Below are 24412 nucleotides of genomic sequence, written 5' to 3' on the forward strand. Positions count from 1 at the left end.
TGCAATGTTTGGTGTACAGAAAAGGCCGATTTCAATTTGATGGCCAAAGGTATGTAACCAAAAATCCACTTTCCAAAAACCAAAGATAGTCAATAAACTGTGTTGTAATTCAAATTCACACATTTAAGGATTCAGTAATAAACAGATAAACAGAAATCGGGCAGTCATCTTTTAATGGCACCACAATAAAAAGAATGAATACTTGACCCTGGATGACAACTTTGTTTTAGTATTTGTATATCCTGCATTAAATGTGGTAGTATAATGTACATTTCAAACCACACTGGCTTTACAGTACACTTCATTTAAAGGGGTTCTTTAGCAACATCCTCTCACGTGATGGTTGAGGTTGCTGTGAAGCTCACGCAGAATTTGAAATACATTTCCAAAGTGACCCCACATCAGATATCACATCAAACACATGCCACCAAAAACCCTACGCTTTACCAACGTCCTTTTCAAGTCACATGAGCTCCATGTATTACTCTTGCTCAGTCAGCAGGATGAGGTCACATTAACTGGTGACAGTGCATTTTTTTAAATATCCGAAAGGAAACATTTTATAGGGCACCAAGCACTTCAGGGACATTGCCATTGGCCATTTTTGGGCAGGCTTTCTGCAGCAACTCTTGTGCTTTTCAGCTCGAGTGAAAAAGCTGGATGGGATGTCAGAAAATAACAAGAGTGGATGAGAGGTGGATGTGATACTGTGATTTTGCTGCGACACATGTATCATCTTCTAGGTGAAAGAACAAGTAGCATGGGGTTTGTGGTCTGCTAACTGCAGCAACCCCTGCGGCTTGCTCATGTCATTAGGAAATTAAAGATGGATTAAGAAAAATATACACCAATGTGAGTCATCTATTCCACAAACCCTCCTTGATTTACAAAATCTTGACAAATTCCAACATTTTTTTCCCAGCAAGCCTGTTTTAACCGCCCCAGGTACATGGCTATTAGGCACGTTGCCAAGCTGCGTAATAAAGGCATTTGCAGTTCCGAAAGGTTGCATGAATTAAGTTGACCTACCTTCCTTGTACAAGTGAATAATGGGTACAGAACAAATTACATTGGGTTAATTTTTTTCTTGTCAGGGCATAAATATAGTTTAGATTTATGGTTATTGATTCGAGTGAATGGAATTTTGAAAGTCTCCAAACCAACTAATTAACTGGTAAGAATGTACATAATTCCAATTAGTAACAGACTAATTTGCTCCATGTGAATATAGAGATTTTTTACTTCCCAAAACTTTGAGCCTCAATGTCACTGTGGACTCTCATGTTCTCCCCCTTGGAAAAGAAATTACTCAAGCAATAATTTCAAATTGTCTCAATAGATCCAGACGTTGTGAAGCATGACTGCACAATCGTATACTCTTGTAATTTAAGGAATAATATATTCCTTAAATGGAGTACTTCTCCTGACACTAAGCGTTCTAAACTGTGAGAACAGGCGGAAAAATGAAAAGCCAGAAAATGCTTTATATTTAGACAGAATAGGGTAAACAGGTAAATGAATATGAAAAGAAAGAATTGGGGATGATGCACACATGTATGTGCTCACACAACCTGAGGAACACACTTGACTTGACTTGACTTGTCTGCATTTAGTATGGATACATTTTCATATCTTAAATAAATACTCACAATGTCCACTTGCCCCTGAAGTATTGTTCACGGCCTGTATAAATATTTTCTATAATTCATGTTTATTATGTTACGATCCAATGCTTAATGAAAATACCTAACATAGTAAAACCCTTTTAATATGTTGATGCTTCAAAAATGCCTGGCTAGTTATAACAAAGGCATACCAGCTATATTTAAGATTTAAGAAAATCCTTTTACTCATGCGTATGTGGTTTTATAAGCCAAACTTTTGACTCAGTGAACTGCATTTTGCTCGGGATGTTTCTTCATTTACTTAATTAATTTATAAAGATAGATATATAGATACATGTCTACACAATAGGGTAAACAGGTAAATGGATATGAAAAGAAAGAATTGGGGATAATTCCCACATGTATGTGCATGTATGCATTGACGTGTCTATACTTATACTATATCAGCAGACGTCACGGCTCCTGCTCGCTCTCCGACGTGGTGACGTCACCCGGAGCACGTGGCTCTGTTGTTGCAGGAAGTAAAGATGGCGGATCAGCCGCTGCTTGCCGAGTCTGCTCTTGGGTGGTCTATTTTCACCTGTATACTTCTGGTAAGCGTGTTAGAAGTAGTGTAGTCGTTTCATAACGCACGGGCACACGTAATTTAAGATGTTTCGGCGTGTGAGGCGGTGACGTGGCAAAGGCATTACCGGCCGTGTCAACGTCAATATTGGGCTTGGGATTGGTTTTGGCTAACGTTAACATTAGCCATGACACAAATTCAGGCTGTTGTTTCGTTTTGTGAAGTTATCCCTTGATGGGCCAAACTGTGAGGAACAGGGGTGGGTGGTTGTTGAAGTCGGGAATGGGAGGCCGGTGCCTTTACACTCTCGTAGAGCCTACGGACGTCTGTTTAGATATTTCTCGGTAGAAGCGTCCATTGCATTAATGGCGTAGTTGGGCTTCACTAATACAGTTATAAAATGCGCTTAGCAAACGTTATGTTCCCCAGTATCTCCAAGTTAGTGCCGCTTAACAAGTATACACGTAACCTTACCGTCTCTTCGAGTAATTGCTTTTTATGTAATGTAGTTTTATATAACGTTCATTAACCGACTGGCTTCACCGGGTCGTAAATTGGGTCGCTTAACGTTGGTCAGCCCGGTAATCCGCCGCGTGGTTAAGTAACGTTACTCATTATCTCACCTCGACGCTTGGAGGCCGTTAAACTACTCTGCTTCCCTACCCGCCGCACCAGAGACGCTTCTACTTGCAGCGCACCTTATTTAGATGCAAATGCCGCGTCATTACCTGGCAACACAAGCATCCGGAGGCTTAGGCTGCAGGCTTTTAATTGATCCTGTCTGTGAGTGGCAGGCGTTGGTTTAAAGGGACTAGTTTTTAGCAGTGTCCTCACTTCTAACAGCCTGTGTGTCTTGAATATGTCCTTGTCATTTGCCGCCTTGTCGAATGAGTTTTAGTTTGCCAGTTGCAATGACAATCCCTCTTTCTTTTATATTTGCATGTTAAGCAGCAACAGAATGCATCAGGAAGTTGATAATTGTCTGTTATTTCTGCTTCATAAAAAAGTAAACTCTGTGTTGATTCCTGTCGGTCTTAACACCATCGGTGAGTCTGCATTGACACGTGTGCTGAAAGGACATTGGGACGGAGTATGCTATAATCAGACCACTTGTCCCCTAGCACCTGCAGTCAGGCTATTCTCAGTGTATAATTACCAGCTTGTGTTACCATTTTGGTTTGAGTAATAAGTTTTGGCAATAAGTGAATATTAACCGATTGGGTGTTTATATTGCATTGGATATTTTTTGCCCTGTCTATCTAAATTGTTCTCTCAACTTATTATGTCTTTGGAATTATTTTATTAACCCAATCTTTATGCAATTAAATGAAACCGTACTGTTTAAGTAAACTAAAGAATAGTTTGGACACAATTTCTCATTTAATTGAATGAGCAGGTATTTCCGAACTTTTGACTGGTGCTGTATTTGTACATTCTACATTCAGTGTGCAGACTGTTTGTCTTTGACCAGGGATATTTTACATCAGGGTGTAAAAGATGGAATAAATTCATGCATATGTGAAGAAAACAATATGATATCACAAACAGGATTCCATGAAATTCAGTAATATTTGTATTTGTTGTGTGTTTTGGATAGTGTGTCACATATTAATCAATTGTATTGATATGTCATCACCCTGATTTGCAGCCCCTGTCCTGTCTCCGAATGGGTGGATGACATGTATTGTAAAAGCGCTTTGAGTAGTTGAAAGATTAGAGAAGCACTTAACAATTCCAACTCCATTCACCATTTAGAGATAACATTAATTCACATGCAAGACCATATCGTTTCTATTAACAATTATACGGACAACTCTATAATCATTCATTTTATTAAAATACTAAATCCAACTCAAACTAGTGTCAACATTACTAGATCCTCAATCTTTGTTAGTTTCTTGTCATAGTTAAAAATAATAAACACCCAATATTTGACAGTTTTAAAGGAAAACGCATATGATTTTGAAGGTGAAGTTCTAACTATATTTATAGTTACTGAGAGCATAACAAATTAATCAAGTCAATATTCCCATTTAGTTCAATATTTTGGGCTATAAAGTCAATCTTTCTAGGCCAAATTATTATTGTTCCTCATGATCGTATCAATCTTTACTTGAATGTCTTTTTCTCTATTCAGGCGATCCTGGCTTTCTGTTGGGTCTACATTCGAAAATTTCAAAGTCGGCAGGAGAGTGAAGTTGTTTCGACCATCACGGCAATATGTGCACTGGCCATTGCTTTGATAACTTCCGCACTCCTACCAGTGGATATATTCCTGGTCTCATTCATGAAGTATCCCAATGGTACCTACAAGGTTAGTATCTCTTATGCTAACAGTGCCAGTAAAATCAATTTGAGAGGAGCTAATGAGTTTTCCCGAGGCAGCTTTTAACTTTGCCGTGTAATTCTCTTGGAATTAGATAAAGTGGACCTTGTTCTCGTCCAATCTGAAAGCTGAATGCTTTTCTGCTCTCATACCTTTTTTTTTTTTTGCAAAGTCATTGTATTGGCTTCTATCTATTTAAAGCTTCAGCAGAGTGTGTAATAGCATATCAATTTGAACAGTGGGTTATTTCTTTGGTTCTGTGTTTTGTGAGCTGCTGTTGTTGTTAAGCATCTGTTTTTAGTAAACCACTTAGTAATGACCTGCTTAGGCAAACCCCATTGTCCATTTCCTACTCATTAATCACATATAGTATTTGGGGGATTGTAATGTGTAGTACAAATATTCCAAATAAGCAAAGAGTCTTGAAAGCAAGTGGCTACTTTTCTGATGAATTGTGCAACGTATTAACAGAAAATGAAGAATAATACTGCTTTTTGATCTCAGTTCAGTGCAAATCCTATCGCTGCAGCAAAGGACAAATACATTTTATGTTAGCCTGTTTCCCTTCAAATAATAGTAAAATGTATTAAAATGCAAAATTGTAAAGATCTAGGATCCTACTCTGCCCCCCCCCAATATAATGGTAGGGATACACTGCTATTGGTTCCTGTTCTTATTTAATTTTTATTCATTTTGCGGTTGAACTAAATTTGATTTCTGTACTAAAATCCAGGAATGGGCGGCAAACAATGACACAAGAGGACAAATTGAAGACACTGTGCTGTATGGATATTACAGTAAGTGCATTCTGTTATTTATGCGGGCACCTTAGGAAAAAAAACCCTGTACATTTGTTGACAAAATAATAGTGTGACAGGAAAACACAGAAAAATCTTTCTCTGAATTAGCTCTTCTGTTTGAATATTTTTCCTGAAATTAGCTGTTTTGAATTCAATCATTGTAAGTCTGTTGCTTAATTCTCTTATGATATCAACCTTGTTTCAATTGATTCTTGCGTTCAATTGTAATTACACTTAAGGCCAGACTTCCCCGCACATCACACTTTTAACGGCCAGGATTCACATTGGCTAAACTAAATTTCACGATATCACCATAGTACCACATCTTGCTTTCTCTGGAATGGTTTTGCACAAGCTAGCCCTTTACAATTTATTGGAGGAATATAAAAAAATAAAAATAAAAAAATGTTCTCTCTCACAGTCACGCTTGTTCAGGCTAGCTACCTGTCCCACACGCATACACGGACTCGCACGGACACACACGGACACGTGACCGTCCATATAACCCCCTGCAAGCCTAGTTAATTAACTATAATGGGTTGTACGTTTGAAATGATTGAAAGCCCTTTTCACAGGGTAATGTTAATGGAAAGACCGGGCCGTGTTATCAAAAATCATGTGGTATATCACAGATATCAAACATTTACAGTGTTTCCTTGCAAAACGCCCACTATGACCACTGAGATGAGAACTAGAATGTGTCGAATATCAGTCAACCACTGCTGTCAATAATAAATGACATTTACTGTTGCAAATCAAATATGCTGAAAGGTTTTTCATTGGATGTGACAGTAGGTGGAGCACACATCTCTATATTACTTGGGAACACTGGGTGAATTGTTTCTGTGACCTTCATTTGAGGACATTTTAGTATCATTAACACTTTGGCCACTGTGTCCTAATGATGAGCAGTATCATTGTCAATCATATCTTTAAACCATTTGCTGTTATGAGATGCTTTTGTTGTAAGAAGTCTTCCTCCTTCATGTGCAGCTGCATTGGTATAAAAAAAAAAATCCCTTACAGATTAGGTTTGTGTTTTGTTTTTTTAGGAAAAATCTATCGTGAATGAAACTTTGCTTTCCCAACTTTATCAAACAAAATATGACTAATTACTTATTGAAATAATGCCATCCAGCTCTTTGTGTATTGGACAATATCTGTTGTTAGTATTGCTATTGGATGTCTGTGAGGAAAATGGAAGTTAGTAATTTCCTCTTTCAGACATGTACTGAGGGTTTGTTTACCAACCCTGCAAGCATTTCTGGGTTTGTGTTCCTCACCCTGTTCAACTTGGCAAAACCAAACAACAACAACAAACAAACACACACAGTGCACAGAACCAAGTAATCCCAATCCCAATTTATTTTTAATTTCTGCAGAAGCCTAGCTACAGTGTGTTGCTTTCCAAGAACAACTTTTTACTGGCACTGGTAATTTGTTTTGGCTGGAGGTGTTCTGTGTTGTACCATTCGTGGGTTTGTCAAGCGTTCAGTCAGGCATCTTTTAACTCTGCTGTAACATTCTCGAGCTATGAGCGAGGGCAGGTCCGGTCCCCATGGATCACTTCAGAATTCCGGTATTTGAGTATGGTTGCAAATCATAGGGACAGTATCTAGGCCGTTTGGCTGATAGATTCCTAACTGAAAGCTGTTAGTGTTCCTGAAATTTCTTTATGATTGTTATATTAAAGGATAACATGAGTGTGTTGTCTTTGAGGGTAGCAAATTCGGTCGTGGCAAAGGCTCTAAATCACACAACGCTGCCTCAAAGTGCCTCTCAGCAACACTGTTATTTGCCGTCTGTTCAAAAATGCCAACCGCAAGGAAGACGAACTGTCTACTTGCCCAATCAAAGACACAAAGTATAATGACATCCGAAAATTGTCTTTCACAGACCACAGACACTTAGCGTATATCCAGCATTCAAGAGAAAAATTCCTACACCAGAAACCGTGTTTATTGTGCAACAGTTACACTCAAGAAATTGGTCACACATGAAAGGAAAGGTTATAGAGTTGGTAAAGTAGAACATTTGTGAGAGAATCTCAAGTCCCATTCCCTGCATTTGTTTTGCGTGGCTGCTGAAGTTGCTGTGCATCATGCAGCTCTTTGTGGCAGTCGTGTCGTTTTACAGTCTTATTCCATTTGCACGCTTCCAAATATAGTGTGTTAAGTGCGCTTTATATTGCAGACAGTTTGTTCATACCCTTTACAGAACAAAAAGACGTATTGCATTCTTGTTGATTTCTTTCATATACATTTTCTTATCCAGTTTAAAAAGAACATCTTCCAAGACATTCCAATAGCATGCATTCTGGGAGCAAGGAGAGGAATGCAAGAGAGGCTTGAAAGAGTAAGCCACCCGCCTCAAGCATGTATCCATGTGATCATAGCTCTGGGAGCGTGTGCTGCACAATCATCTGCTTGAGAATTTGTTGTGGTCTTGTAACCTTTTGGCTGTTGATAAGGAAGGTTAAGTGCTTGTATAAGAGCTAAAAATAAGGACAATCCGAGCCTTTCAGTTTTATTGATACCCGCATTTGGGGAATAAAGTTATAGTGCATTTTAAATGTAGCATTCCGAGCTGAGGGATGCTAACTAACATGATAATGAATTGTCATATTGAAGGAAACTGATTGATTGCTGATTGTGATAATTTGCCCCATATAGTCAAAGTGAAGCCCCTGTTTAACATACTTCGTACAATGCTACACATTCCTACTGCATATGTATGTGAATAGTCAAATAATGTTTGAAGATACTGTAATTCGAGCAACGTCGTACTTCGCTGAAAGAAGATATGATAATTAGTTTTGGCCACTCTAATTCTCAGTCTATTTAATCGTTCTGTTGTTTATGTACAACCAGGGACTCTTTCCTCTCTCCTTTTTCAGGGGCAGGGATTTTTTATTTGCCAGTAGGTGGAGACCAAGCTCCATGTGTGTCTCCTCACACATCTTGTCTCATCACAACCTTTTTAAAGTTGCATTTTCTTTAAGGCCACGTTTGACCACACTGTACATTTGTCTCTTCACAAATAGAATAACTCCAGGTTTGACGTGACCTCTCCGATTCCCTCCACGTAAACACACCCATCTTAAAGGTAACTTACATTCAGAAGTAATAGGATTTTAACATTTCTCTGCATTGCTTAGTTAATTTCTGAAGCAGCTTTATGGCCTTACATAGCTGTCATTTTGGGATTCTCTTTCAGTAGTTGGTTTGGAAATATCTACATTTGGCTGAAGTGTTAAATCTGAGTTACTGTGTAAGGGACACGTCAATATTTCTGCAGCAATCTTGAATCCACTTTTCTGCTGGATGATTGCCCCTTTTAGAGCTTTACAATATCAATTTTTTCAAAGTGGAGTCATAATGGTGGGCAATGAATGATAATATCGCACAATTTCTTTTTTATAACAATGGATTGTTACTTTTGAACCAGATTTCAATAGATTTTAGAGTACACTCAATTATACATAATGAGTAAGTAGATGATATTGTGATGTTTATTTGTTTTTTTGGACCTTTTTGTTCATGAACTGCGTGTTTATTTTGAAGCGCATCCATTTATGTGGATTCACAGTTGCTCAGACTCCTTTTCTTGGGAATGCTATTGTACATGGTAGCAGTAACATCAGAAGTAGGTCACGTGAATGCATTTTATACACAGATACAACTATGCATTTATGAGTGCATCAGCCTGATAAATTGCATCAGAATGCATTGTGAGAGCCAGCAAACGTCGGTGTACCTGCGATGAAGCAATAACGGCTATATACAAAACTGCCAAGAAACCGGCATATATATATATATATATATATATTAAGTGAATATTATCTTTCAAAGAAAAATGTTCCTTGGTGACTGCAGGGAATATACATACATTGTACACAGTGTAGTATCAGACTTAACTTGGAGGATAGATGTCTGTAACTGAAACAGCCACTTCCTTTTAGAGACCAAATGGCCTTTTTGTAATCTTTGATGAACCCGGAGTCTGAAAGCCTAGCCTTTCATTTCCAGCCTCTGTCCATTTATACATTTCCTTGAACTGCTTAGTACTTCAAAGCAGTGATGCATAAGACCCTTTAGCAACAGGGCAAAATACCCCTGGGATCTTTTTTAAATAAGTCATTGGTTCTCCCTTTGCCTTTTTAATGCCATTTGTAGAGAAGAAGTTAGGGAGGGTGCAATCCTCTAGTAAATAAATAGTACTTTGTTTTTGTCTGTGATTCTTGTGCACGTAGCTTTCATGTGCTGTTGACAAACTTTTTATGAGTTTTTATTTGGAAGGTAACTTGGATAACAGCATTGTCCAGAAACAAAAGACCCTTTTCATGCCCCCATCTGCAAAAAACACAACTGATAGCTCTTCACTTCAAAGTGCCCGCCCTTCGTTGCCTCTCGGGTACACACGGTTAACTATGTCAACACTTGAACGCTACTTCTAAGTATCAATTAAAACAATTCCTGTTTTATTACTTCCCAACATGTGAGTTTGACTTTTGCACAGTACACACAATCTCCTCTGGACACCTTTAAAAGAAATGTTTAGGTGTTAACATGTGTGCATGTTAGAAGGCAGGATTAAGTATCTTCACCTGACAGTGCTAATTCTGTTTAAAGAGGATCAAGGCATGTGTATCCAAACACGGATGTAAGCTGTGATGTTGAACGCTGCAAATCCCCTCCGAAAACTTACGAGTTTAATCCTCAACCATCTTTTTTACTTTATGACTTTCTTTTGGGCAAAATACATCTTCTATTGGATATCACGGTGCAGCATTAAACGATGGTCAAATGTTTTCTGTGAGCTGTCTTTCCAGGAAGGATTGGTTGTGCTCAACGGATCCTTAGAAAAATGCTCTTTAGGGCCCGGCGGTCTTTGAGCTCAGGAACCAGTTGATAATATGATACGTTTGGATGTTGTTTTCATATCAACTCTCTATTCATATACTTTCAAGGCTCCTCTTTGAAGCTGATGGTCCCTACTTTCTGCAACAATGCTCAAGGAGCCCGGTGAAGTCCATTTGTGATGGCTTCTTTTCAACCAAATAAAATATGCCATAGAGCTACGAGGTAAAGCAGAATCCATGGAAAGGATAGTTCATTTTGTGACAGCCTTGTGTCAAGCAGATGGCAACTAACTGGAGTAGCATGTGGCTGCACCTTGGAGACTTGCAGCACGCTGAATCAGCAACGTATAAGCTGTAGGTTTCATAGAACGTAGAAGTCTGGATTTGGGTTTACCGCTTGCTGTTTTCTTATTACTACTGTTTGGAAATCTGTTTGCCAAATAATGCAAGCTTCTTTTCTTCTCCTTTGGATAGTGCATTTCTGCATATGTAGAATTACGTTTATACATGACTTGGCCATTGAACAAGTTCTGGAACATGTTATATTTTGCGCTCTGTCAAATAATTTGGGTTTTGATATGAGAGTTAATAGTTTTTAGTTACCTCTCAAATTTAGCCTGAATGTTCACAATTCTCTTTTTCATCCCATGTTTGCCCTCCAAGAAACAGCCTTCCCCGATTTCTACTGCAAATAAGAGTGCTAGCTCAGTGTCATACCTTTCAGCAAGTGTCTGTCCAAACATATCTGTTCATCAGTGTCCGGTGTCCTTTTGTTAGACTTTCACCACAAAATGTAATACATTTTGCCTGTCTGCGAAGAACAAGAGTCCAGGGGCTAATGTCTCTGTGGAGAGCCACAGTAAGGTGAGGACAATGCTCTAATGTTCCCCATTAGGAGTGAGACTACTGCTGAGACTGTGGGTCTGAAATAGTGGTGATCGTTGTAAACTGCCACTGATGATTATTAAAACATAATGAGGTATTGACTACTGCTTGTGTTGATGTCTTCACATTATTTCCCCTGCTGGTACAACACTGGTTAGGTGACATTTTTATCACCACCTCCCCAAAAAAAACAAAAAAAATATGTTTCCTTCATTATTATTTTTTTCTTTTCCTAAGACCAAATTGGGGTCCATGCTATATTTGAACCCAAACTGTATAAAGTGTTATGGGAGGTCAATCAATTATTCATTCTCTGCTCTCTGTCAGGGGGATAAATGCGCTAAACTTCTCTCCCTGGTCAGGCGTTCTTCCCAAGTAGAAACTCTGCTCAGAGAGTAATGGATGATCCATGGTAAAGCTGTATGACCTATTCCTCCACTATGTTAATATTCATGGTGTTATGATTAATATTGGCCATTGCGTTAAGCCACAGGCACATTCCAGCAGCTGCGTACTGTGCACGGGCTGCATCTACCGGCTCCTGGCATCATCCTAAACTCTGCTGTTCCAGCTGTAAACGAGTGTAAATGGATACGTTAGTGGAGCAATGAGCATGTGTTTATTGAAAGTAATGCCTTGTCACAATCACAGCTGGCAAAAAAAGCAAGCCGCTATTACGATGACATTCATTTGTCCGCAGGAGAGCGCATTTTGTGAGATGTAGTCCAACCCGCTGGGTGTGCACGTTGGTACTCACTCGAGGCCATGCCTTCCTGATGGATGTGGAGCGGTTGTTTGTCACACGCACATTGAAGTGGAAGTGCGGTACTGATGTTATGGATTAAAGGTTTATCAAGACCGATTTTTCAATTTACAGCAGTTCATCAAGGTACAATGCCCCCCCCCCCCCCCCCCCCCACACACCTCTTAGGGACGTATTCAGTCATTGTTCCTCATGTTTTGGTCCTCAATCTCTTATGTATTCATGGTTGCAATTCTATGTTTTAATTGTTTTTTTTTAAACTTTTGCTGACTTTGAATATTGGTCAAGTTTATAAATTTAAAGGCACCACTGTAAACCCGTATTTAACATGTAGGACAAAACGTAGAAAAGACATAGTTGTGTTGAGAGTGTTCTTTCTCCCCGCCCATTTCTTCTTGGTCGGCGCGGTGGGACGTGCACTGATGATTCACATCATCACAGCGCTGAGCTGTTCCAACCCTGTTGTTGAGCACATCTTTGTGACATGCCTTTCTTTGGGTTATTTTTAGGATCATCTGGGGGGTTTTCACCAACATCCATTTTCTCCTCAGAGAAAAGCCCCCAGCTAGAAATAGCATATCTCTTTTTAAGTGTTTTTGCCTCACCTTTCGCTCTATGAATTTCTAATGCGTTCAGATGTTTGCTCTCTTCTCCCGAAAAAACAAAAAACCATCTTGCTCAGGAAGATACCAAGCAAACAAAAAAGGCTTGGATGAGCAAAACGTGAGCTCTTTCACAAAGGACAGGTGCACTGTGTCCACTGTGTCCTTTCATACAGAAGGTCAACATCTCTCTCAAACTGTCTGATGCAGACGGCTTTGTTTTCCTTTGCAGTGGTTGGCATTGAAAGAGAGTTGATGATTAACTGCTTTGTTAGTTTCTCCCAAAGCAATATTAACACCCCAATGATACAAGTATAATGGGTTGAAATACAAATGTCTATTTGAATCATTCACTAAGTGCTCTGGATTAGACTCCAAACTGAAGCGGCAACATTGTGCCTTTACTCAGCACACAGTGGCAGTCGTACTACTGCCGTACTACGTACTACGAGCCGGCTTTTACAGATGCCAAATAATAAGGAAAACACCTGTATAGAGTCTGTGGTTTGGTCCACCTTTTGTCCCAAGATGAAGTAAAATGAATCGAATCATTCAGCCTAGAAAGTCTTTTCAAACATCAGGCTGTTTTAAAACTGAGCTGGTTAAATCAGAATCTAGACGTACAACGTTTTGGCCAAATTTAACAGAACAAACGGGTTATATCTCCAGTTTATGTTGCGACCATCCAGGCAGAAAACTACTGGTAACGTTTTTAGGGATCCATGTTGATGATTGGTAGAAAGTAAGCGTTTAAAGACCACTGCCACTGTTAACCATGCATTTTATTTCTTGCATTGTATTTAACAACAGAGGGAAAGAACCCCCTTAAAACTCCATTACTAGCGCTGATTGGCTGGATAACCGCATACAGACAGCTATCACTGAGACACAAGTATAATATTTAGTAATATGTTCTTTGATACAAAGTTAATACCTCACTGAGATAGACTGATTTCTTTTCGAGAGCAAATAGAACTATGCAAGGTTTTGAGTTTAAGTTCATAGTGGGCTTTGATGGACCTCTTTATGAAAAAACATCTTTGTAGCAACATTTCATCTTTCATGATTTAAAATGCCCAAACATGCACTCTACATTTGTTCTATAGTGAACTCCTTCTGATATACGCCTGCCCCAAGCTTCCTCAGGGATTATTTCTTGGGGTTGGAGGTTGGGAAGAAGCCATTAGCATCCCCATTTTACGCCCCTGGCCCTGATTCGCTCCGGCTCCCTCGCAAAACTTCGCCGGTTTATAGTTGAGATGAAAATTAAGGCAGCATTCAAACTGATAACTAAAGAGAATCCCTAATGGTCATGTGACAAACCGCCATTGGTGTATTTTATCATGAGATAAATTAGAAAGATATTCAGAAAAAAAAAAAAGTAAATGCATGTTAGTTTGAAAGGAGAATAAAAATGACAAATGGATTTTGATACTTTGATACTATTGCAATATATATATATACCGTAACAAGATTTATGGATGATTAAATTAAGTTCTGTACTGTTTCACTGAGGTATCTTACTTAAATAAGTGATTCCTTCCCTAGATTAGCTTTTTTTTCTCGAAAGAATGGGGTAATATTGTCTGCAGAAATTCCTTGGCTTCATACTCTCACTGCTGGATGCTTTGTTTGAGTTTTCACAAACTGCTTTTACAATAAATATATGAAATAAATGGTCTGACTGAAATAGGGATTTTTTTAATTAAAAAAAAAAATCAGTTTATGATTGTGGTTGATAAGAAGTTACCATTGTCAATGCTTGGAATATGGATATTTAGTGTAATATTTTGTTAGGAAAAGTGTCTGACTAATTCTTGATTTCAACTCTTCTTTTGTATCCAAATAGCACTTTACTCCATCATACTATTCTGTGTCTTCCTATGGATCCCCTTTGTGTATTTCTACTATGAAGAAAGGGATGATGACAACGGGAACAGATGCTCGGTAAGAATGCAACTTTCTTTTTCTACATAGCTGCTCCCATGTCAATGCAAAATATCTTGGGTTCATTTCAGTTAAACGTCCCATCAAGCTTAAAGCGAAAGGATCACATTTTATTGCTCCCGATTTACCGTTCTACATCACAAACAATTATTGTAACGTTGTGAAATAATCAGTGTTTCAGATAAAAGAAACATTTTTTTAAATAATAGTACCGAACCGATCAACCCTAATCCAATTCCTATTATTCGATTAGTTTACTTTGTATTATACAAGTATACATCTGGAGTTCGAAGTCAAAATCTACAAAATGAACAAAGGTTTGACAATTACTAATAGGAATAGTGTTCCATCATGCATTGCCTCTATTGCGTGGCAAGAAACACATTTGTAAGTGCACCTGTGAGGGGAATTATATAATTCATTTAAGTTTCAACGGATAAAAAAGGGAACTTAGTCAACATGTTTTGAAGACCATGACAATACATACAATAAAACAAATGTTATGTTTACAATGAAACCCTAAATTAGCTACTCCTGCTCAAACAATCCAAGGGGAGAAATAATTATGAATTTATATTAAAATAGTACATTGGGGCAGTGAAAAGAGTCACATTGTCAAACATTGCATTCATACAGCACATTAAAGCCTGCATAGTGTCAGCTGGAATTTGAAAATTTGACATCCCTATCTTTAAAAGTCCTTTTTAGTGAGTGATGTACCAAACACCAGCTAACACACAGCACCGTCTCTCCTTTCCATTTGTCACTTTTGTGCTGATGGGGGCACTTTCTCTAACCGGCAGGGAGGTCTTTTGTATTGTTACTTTAAAAGCACCTTGAATAGTGGTGGGAGTGACGTGTTATCTCTTCCAGGTCAAACTGGATTTGCACCTACTCTGTATTGCTCTCGCTCACTACAGCCCTTAGCTGTATGCCGTATGACCCCCTTCACGCCAGAATAATTCATAATAATGTTTTAACTTTTTACTTCACGGCCGTGATTTACCAGTTACATAATTTCTTTTATTACAGCAAGTGAAGAACGCTCTGAAGTACACGTTTGGATTTGCCGTTGTCTGCGTAGTGCTCCTTTTAATTGGGTAAGTTGGAGACATGGGTGGCCTCTTCTGCTTCAGCACACTGCAAGTGGAGGCGGGTGTTTGTGTGTCATTGTGTTCAGTTAATGAGAGGAGGAGTCTTTCAGATGGCTGCAGTGCCATTTATCTGGTCATTATCATGAAAAACACACTATGGACCTCCGTCCTAATATAGGTTGATACTTAGCGAGAATCATTTTCTCCATGTACAAAGTACTTGCAGGGGGGATATTGATCTTTTTTTAACGTTGTATGTTGTACCGGCAAATCTATATTGAAGCTCAGACTCTCATTTATCAGCTTTTTTATACTGGTTGTGTTCAATAGCCGCTGCACCTCCATAAGAGATTTCTTTGCTGCCATGTGTGTAGCGTGAGTTCAGCCCAGACGATGCATTGTGCTCTCTCAACCATTAAATGGTGCAGTGCAGGTAGGCTTACCTGCTTTGGGAAAATAAAGGACACATGATTATACAACAGCTTAAAGTTTTGTTGTTAGCACTTTGTTATTGACAGGGGCAATTTGGACCCTCTTCTACCTCATGAACTGGAACTATTGCAGCTTTGTTCTGGCAATTGCTGCTGTGGTCTTTTGATTTCCAACAACATGATAGCTTTTGTGCTGTGCTGCCTTTCTAATACCCAGAGACCTGATGATCGTGTTCAGTGACTGTTGACTCCGTAGGTCTTTTATTGATGTCTTTAGATTTTTTTGTTTGTAGCTTGCAGGTGTTAAATTCCTTGAATTACCCTTGATCTTTCACTGCTGCGCTTTTCATTTTTGCTTTTGCAAAGAACATTAGTAAGTCTAATACAAAGCCTTTAAGATTTTATGTTAAGCCAAAGAATAACGATCAAGGCTTTTAAAAAGAGTGGATGGCTCTTTACTGTGCTGAAGCTCCATTCAAAGAAAAGGCCGTTTCTTTTACTGTAATCTTTATTTGATATTATGGCAACAAAAGTTGAGCTATGTCAAAAGAACTACACTGCTACTATGTCACTTTTAAAACCTGTATTGTTATATTGTCAAAAGAATGAATATTTCTAAATGTTTTTGTTTTTGTCATTTCAAGAAAAAAAGTTCTTAGAGTTCCAGAAAAGTTACTCTTTCCTACCGCAGACCCTAAAATAAGAAAATGACACCCAACATGACTAAAAGGAAACCCATTTATATCAAAAAGCTGAAGTGTGGAGCCCTGAAGGCGTCAGCATGGTGGAAGGGCAGATGAGGCCTTTTTTTTGCGTTTTAGCAAAGGAAAGTCTTTGAGATGCTGATCTAATGCATTTCCCGTCCCCTGGTGAAGGTTGTTTATCTATTTTACTTTTTTGATCATTTTTTTTTAACTTCGTAAAATAATCCAAACACATTCCCAGAGCACCAGGTTTCTCTGCTGTCTGTCAAGAAGGATTAATGGATGGATTTTTCTTATAATTAATGGAATCAAAGTCTGCACTGAAAGTGAGCATCAATACTGTTGACCCTTTCCCCCTTTTAGCTTGCATGTAAATGCTCTTCCTGAAATGTGCTGTTTCAGAAGTGTTGACAAAATATATTTTTTAATTTCTTTCCCCACAATATTAAAGCATTTTTTAGGTACAATTGATATATCTCTATATACAGTATGTAGGTACAATTTTTAAGATTGAGAGGAAACTTTGGTAAATATGAATTATATGTGACTGAAGTCCAAATGACTACAATTAACACTAGATGCTGTAACTCAATGAAACCGGTTTAAAGGTTCAAGAGATCAAAATGTCTGAGCAAAGAGGTGCAGATATGACTTGGCTGGACTGTCGAGCTTAACTGTACTAAATGTAGAATGCTATAAACCTTTTATAAAGCTTTTTTGTTTTGTTTAGTTCCTGTACAAATAAATTGTAAATGTTGAGATTCAGTTTAGAAGACTGTCCATTTTGTCAAGATCATTTAATCATTTTTTAAAGGGTTGGTATATGTGGATAAGCAAAACGTTTCCTTAATATTTATTCAATATATAAAAAAGAACCGGATTCAGTTCATTTAATTTAAGTCTCTTTTCCATTCATGTGATCTTGTGTGTTGTAAGCAAAGATAAATTGGAAATCGGAAAAATAAACAGTTTAGAAGAGAGAGGCACCGGTCCAAGCATACAGCATGCAGATAAGATAGAAATCAACATTTACCGCGGAGCTTAGACGTGTCATTTCTGGAGCAGAGAACATACTGTGAAAGCCTCTTTTCCTCCTCTGCCTGAGCATTGCGCCCGGTAGGACATTAAGGTCTGTAGTGGGATGGAGATGTTTGACTAAAACTACATGTGCTGTATTAAAATAAGCTGCGTTGTCATTGTTTGCCATCAGAGCTGACTGCAGTCTGTCTTTCCAAAAGTATTTCTCCTTTCCTCTCACCAACAGCAATGACACTGCTATAGATGTTTATCTGTTGAGGAATGATAAAAAAGACATAGACACTGATTCCTATATTTATTCTCTTTTATGTTTTAAAATGTGTGCGTGGTTCATAGAGAAAATTCCTCAGTTGCTGAAACCGTCGCTGCCAGTACGAGGACTAAACTTAAGCATATGTTGTGCACTGGAGGCTGTGACAGGCTAGAATAGTCTTAATGCATTTCTTCTTACTTCCGCTAAATTATTGTGTCATTGCTTTCAGAGCCTTTGTTCCACTTGAGCCTCCACCTGGTCAGAATTCCACCCAATGGGAGAAAGTTCAATACCTTTTTGAAGAGCTTGGAAGCAGTCGTAAGTATAGCCTCTTTTGTAAATTCTCGGGTCATACTTTCATAGTTGCTGTTACCATGACTACCGGCTTTCCTTTTCCTTTATTTCTTTCTACATCGGACTACTTCATTCCTCCCAGCCTACACCTTCATTAGCCGTATTCATTATTTTACTTGAATTCACTTTTGTTACTCCTATCCGTTCTTCACACACACACACGTATATATTTCATATATTCATCCTATCCTCCTATTATCCGATGCAAAGGTTTGTTTAGACTGTAAGGGGCTGGGGATTAAGAGTGGGTGCAAACACAAGTTGTTTTAAAACCGACAGGTTTGCACTTTTCTAAATCCTAAAAAAAGAAAATTGATACTAATCTTATGACTAATCTTATGAATCTTATCTATGATTTTAAGAGTACTAAAGTTGGTAGATTTCTACTAATAATAGGTAATGGAGGTTTGTTTAAAATCAATGCAATGCCCATTAGGGTCCCATGAGAGGGATCCTAATGGATTGCAAAGTGACTTTTTCTTTCCCTGGAACTGCATGCAAGACGATGGGGAAAGCTTGTATTGTGACTCAATATTATTGTGCAAAAAGAAACTAAATTTACCAGTAATACCACTCCAGTAATGATGGAGAAACCGCCAATAGACATCTTCGGTTGTTGAACGGAGCGTTGCCAAAAGTGGACTCTTAGCAGTCCTCTGGCCTTTTGCCATCCGGGGATCAAGGAGGAAGTTGAAGCATCTGCCTCTATTCACAATAGTGGACCCCTACATGCTCTCCCTAACCTTCCTCCCTTGGCACAGTGGGAAATAGCCCGGCGGCTGAGGATCATCCCTTCTCTCTCCAGATGGGAGGTTAATTAAGTAAAGGAAATGCACTTTTGCCACATTACCCTGCTGACTGCTTTGCAATGACTGTTCATTTAGGCCCTTACATCTTTAATGGCTCCAACATTACATATGTTAAAATGATGTTCAAATGTACTCAAGCTCCGAAGCTATTACTTTCGCTCTTCAAGACCAGGCCGTGAGATCTTGTGTTTTTGGCCACGTCTCAATTTGTCAGTGGAGTGGGTGGGAGTCAAATTCTAACTAGGAAGAGGCAAGAAGCACTTTCTATGGTCATTATCAGTAAGAAAAGAAAAAATAAACTTGTGTATGCCAAACATTTACGAGCAAATCTAAACCATATCAATCCAATTATAATGTAGTATTAGCCTGGAGTTATTCTATGTTTGAGAACTGCAGTGTTTATAGAAGTGATGAGATGTTTTTTAAATCTATCTGACTTTCTGGTTCTGCTGATTATGAATACATGAATAAATAATGAATATACTAATTAAGAGTAAAATTATAAATGTGAAATGATCAAAACGTAGTGCTTGTAAATTAAACATTTAAAAAAGGTATTCCGAACAAGCAACAAAAACATACCGTGTTTGTAAATGTCTTCCCCGTCCCTGTGTGGGGTCCGTTAATCCAAGGAGAGAGAATTGGGTGTGAACCATTGCATTGCAATTATCCATGAATAAGGCACCACTCATGATAAAGGAATACTACTTGCTCCTGTGAAATAAATGATTTAAAAAAATAAATAATTAGTGTATCTGTTAAAACCATTCTCTACATATAACACATAGTCCAATGTTTGTTTTGCTTGCATGGTTTTAAAATAGCCACTGTATGAACAAAGGATATCTTTCTAAATACATTAGCGGCTTCAGTTGACCGATTCATGGTTGAAGTGCTGTTGATCTTGATCGGCACATTCAGAATATTCTGCACAAACTTTTATCCAACCCCATTTATTAAAAAAAAAGTAACTTTCAGTTTTAATCACACAAAGAGCAAAAACAACAGGTTGTGCTTTATTACTTCCTTAAATTAGCTTCGACCTCCACATGCTGCCCGGTCATTGAGTCTTCTACTTCCCATCTTTTTGGTTATAGAGCCGCTACCTACTCCCTTCCACCGAAGTCGAGGGCTTGTGCTAAAGTAGCTTCTGAATTAACGCTGCTGTGTACACGTCTCGCGCATGAACACAACCTGAAGTGCTATTTGTGAGGTGAAACAAGAGCTACCTCATTCCCCTTCAGTTGTGATCAAAGCTGTACAGATGCGGAAGCGCTTCCGATAATAGACCATATTCCCTCTGTTTAATCCCCGGAAAATCTACTCAAGTAAGAAAGGAGAGTGGCAGCAAATAATCCATCCCTCGCTTTGTCTGAGCTTCATGGACATATTGTTTTCCATGCAGAGCACAGAGCCATTGTCTTATTTTAAAAAACTCACCAACAAACAATTGAAGCAAAATTGCAATGGGAATGGAAACATGCATTGAAATGTTAATGTTCAACGCAGTTTTCTTTCTGCATACAATACAATGGGAGCAGGCACGTAATTTATCTCCATTATCCATCTCTTTGTCCGGCTGCCTGTGAAATGCCTCTAAAATAAATTGATGTGTCATTGCTGTGTCTTATAAACAACACAAATGATATATGGCCTGAGTACTTGTTTTAATATCCCCGAATCAAATGCCGCTATCAAGGAAAACGGCAGGCAGTCGTCTATGTCCATGCCGACAGGTGGGCTGGCCACTGCGAAGTCGCTGCTGGGAAAGTGCGGGATATCTATAACGGGACAACTGTGTAGCTTTTTATCTGGAACCCAAAAACAGGTGGGATCTTGACGGGGTAGAGGCAATCAGTCGCTCCATCAATCCCCGTCTTCCAACTCCAGCTGGTGTGACACCTACTGTTGCCCTTGCCTGGTGGGTGGTCCCCACTCCGCCTCAATCAAAGGTGACGCACATCAACTCAACCTGCATACATTGAAAGCTCCTGCGGTTTAAAAACCGAACAGGATCAATGTATGAAATGGCAGCTCCCCGGCAAAATATGGAGTCCAGATGTGTCTCCAGGGGAAGATTTTGCTAAAGTGCATTCATTAAGCGTGAGAGTACCAGCACACCAGCACGCTGCCTCATTCTTGTCCTTGTGAAATAACATGTTACCCCCTTTCCAACATGAATGAAATCCCAGTTTTCCCCCTTCAGAAGATTAGCAAAGAGACAACTCCTCGCCGTTCCAGGCGGGCTGTGTTCTCCGCTGCTGCTGTGCAGTTTGGATAAGATTCAAAACCACTCATTTTTGGAGTTCCTCGTTTTTCTGCCTGTGGGGATGCATGTTTTTATTAATACTTCCCTTTGATCTGTTGCGGCATTCTAGATATTAAATGGCTAATTCTCCATTTTTGTACGTTATCTTGCGTATGATATCTGGCCATGGGTTATCATTACTGTCCTTGTAGATGTTTTATATCTGCCGCCACCTTGCCAAGAGGTAACCAGGGGTATCAAAAAAAGAGTCATTGAAATGCAAGTAGCAGATAAAAGAATACCCTCATGTGTAGTCTCCAATTTGGTTAAAGTTCAAACGCTACCCCCTGTAGAACATTACAATATCCTCCTTACCTGGTCGATCCCCACGTCTAAAAAACTATTCCTAGTTTGTAATGCAGGCTTTCTAATACAGATGTGTATTCCTCAAACCCAAGCTGGGATCGCCCTGATAGTATCACTGTGACATCAGTACAGTCCTTCCCTCGGACTTTACAAGGCTTCTCTTTGGCCACAGGCGTATAGAGATTTTCACAAGTTTCACAGTTTACGTTAAACAAACCGCTCACTGAGAGACACTTGGCTGTAGATAGTTTGCACATGTGGCAGAGAGCATTGAAATGTCTGTCGGAGGTCAGGCTCAAACCTCTAATGGCCCTCTTCTTTTCACCTGCAGATGGTCTACCTGCTCTGTCTTTCTCCATCAGCTCCTTGACCTTGATTGGCATGTTGGCAGTGATAACCTACACGGTGAGTTGGAACCCTTAGCCACGAGGTGGAGGTTGAGGTGGAGCTGAGCAATATCTTCACACTAAATGTCTAAATGTTGCTGTGGCTTAATATGACGTAAAATGTAAAACAAGATTTTTCACTGGATGTCTCATGCATGTTTTGGTCAAATATTAATGGGACTGCTCTCCAGTTACTTAAGATTGGTGTGAATGGTTACCAATCTTCTTGGGTGAGATGTATTTGGTGATGAAGTGGCCTTTCAGTACTAACTATGCCTTGTGATTTCAGAGCTGTGGCCTTCAATTGCTCAAATTACTCAAACCGCCGTTGTTCGCCTGAGACTTTTGCATGATGTATTTGCAACCTTCACCAGCTTATCAACCACTTACCAGCTGTCTATTTAGTTATACATCTACCTCAGTGTCTATTATTAAATGCATATATATTGATTGCCTCTGCATTCTGCAGTATTTTTTTTTTTTTTTTTACTAGATCCCCAAAATTGACTGTGCTGTAACAATTGCTAATGCTGTCCATTTTTCATAGCCCTTAAAATCCACTTTGAATTTTCCCCGGAGGGGGAGGCATGGGTGTCAGGGTGGGAGTAACACAGAATAGTGGCTGCTGGAGGAAAATACCAAAAAAATAGAAAATACTACCCTGGTATGAACCCGAAGAGTGAGAGTAAAAGTGACAGCCAACCTCAATCTATCCAGTTTCTGTTAAGCTCAACGAGTCCTATTTGACAAATCACACAACAATTGAATGTGGAGCTCTTAATGAATTATACACAACCCAGTCAAGTACGTTGTAGAGCCAATCTCGCTGCAGGACGTATAATCCGTCTATATGTCATCCCAGCGAGGATCATACCCACCGCTCTCTTTCTTTGCTTCTCACGGCACTCCAAAGAGTGGATGATCACAGTGTGCGTTTCTGCTATGGAAGTATGCTCGGATTTGCACTGACCCCGCGTTGTCTCAGAATGCCCTGCGGTAATCAAAACTCCCGGTGTGTCTTTTTGTTTTGATGCAGCCAATGAAAGAGATTGGGGCCTTTGGGGCGACAGTAGCCCCTCCCTCTTTTATTCTCTTGGACACAAATGCCGAAGATCTTATCTTATTTGTCTCCCTTTTCATCTGCTTTATTTGCTCTGTCTTCAAGCTGCTAAACTCGTCTCGGTGGCCACCTACACATATCCGCAAAGAGCTGTGTCATTTATCATTCTTTACCATGTGTTACTATTAGGCCTGATTAACTTAATGGAATCTAAGTGACAGGTCCCGTAAGCAGCGGAAATGTTGTCCAGGGCTGCTGCTAATTTATCACTTCTCTTCGTGCAGAACTAGCCATCGAGCCTCAATGCAAATAACTGTGATGTAAACAGTAGAAAACACGGCAGCCTGGTGCACTTAAAATTAATACAAAGTGAAGCTAGTTACAGCTTTTACTGCTTTTTTTTGGCCTTCTGAGGCACGTTTTATGGTGCTTTCTCTAAAATAAACACAACATCTATCAAAGACGCTTTGCATTAGCAAATAGACACTTTTTTATCGTGCAGCTTTCTCTTAAATATATTTTTACAGTTGAAATGCTGTTGCTATTTGTAAAAAAAAAAAAAAAAAATGTAATAGTAAACTATGCATTTGGTATTCTTTCTGTCTTGCACCGTGTAAGACATTCAAATACAGTATGTAAAATACAGCTCAACCCAACATGGGACTATACTACACGTCCAGATAAATCCAATGAATCCTTTTTTAACTGTATACTAACATACTGAGGGTTTACTCGTAATGCCTAACCTAACATCAACCAAACTTATTTTTCATTTCCTGGAATGTTTGCAAATATCTAAAAGAAAACTTTGTTATCCCCCACTCTGTTTGATTGTATCCAGAATTGATGACATGACACCGGTCTTAAACCTCATGCATCGAGTCCTGTGACTTCAAGATCGAGGCTTAACATATTGACTTATGCCTCTATCTGCTGTGGGCCTCCTCTTTTCCTGCTCTTTAATTGCCGGCCATGAGATGCTGATGCTGAACTAAAGTAGTGAAGATTAATTTCTGTTGATCTAATCTTAGCCCCTGAGGCAGGTCCATAAGTGAATCCGAGACGGTGTCACTACTTACTCAGGGATTCTTCAATCATTTAACCATTGTTTGCCTACTTTATTTTATATTTAAATTGGATTTCAGAATTCATATTTACCACTTTATGACTACGTTTTTTTAATTCAGAGTTCTGCAATTGGATTTTGAATAAAACATTTCTTCCATGATTCACTGCAGTAGTCATTTAGTCTAGTTTTTTAGCACTTTCAAAAAGCAAACAACTTAAAAGGGGCA

General features: G+C 39.0%; 1 protein-coding gene across 1 annotated transcript in view; it reads left to right on the plus strand.

Moving 5' to 3' along the window:
• The first annotated feature begins 2093 nt into the window (after window positions 1-2093).
• Window positions 2094-24412, plus strand: part of lmbrd1 (LMBR1 domain containing 1) — a 43659-nt gene continuing 21340 nt past the window's right edge. Inside the window, exons 1-7 of the mRNA XM_040177707.2 lie at window positions 2094-2218; window positions 4328-4504; window positions 5250-5313; window positions 14277-14374; window positions 15407-15474; window positions 18124-18212; window positions 22003-22076. Coding sequence (XP_040033641.1) covers window positions 2153-2218; window positions 4328-4504; window positions 5250-5313; window positions 14277-14374; window positions 15407-15474; window positions 18124-18212; window positions 22003-22076 — 636 coding nt within the window. The 5' untranslated portion in view covers window positions 2094-2152. The remainder of the gene's footprint in view (window positions 2219-4327; window positions 4505-5249; window positions 5314-14276; window positions 14375-15406; window positions 15475-18123; window positions 18213-22002; window positions 22077-24412) is intronic.

This window comes from Gasterosteus aculeatus, chromosome 6 (genome assembly GCF_964276395.1).
Source record: "Gasterosteus aculeatus chromosome 6, fGasAcu3.hap1.1, whole genome shotgun sequence".
Lineage (NCBI taxonomy): Eukaryota > Metazoa > Chordata > Actinopteri > Perciformes > Gasterosteidae > Gasterosteus > Gasterosteus aculeatus.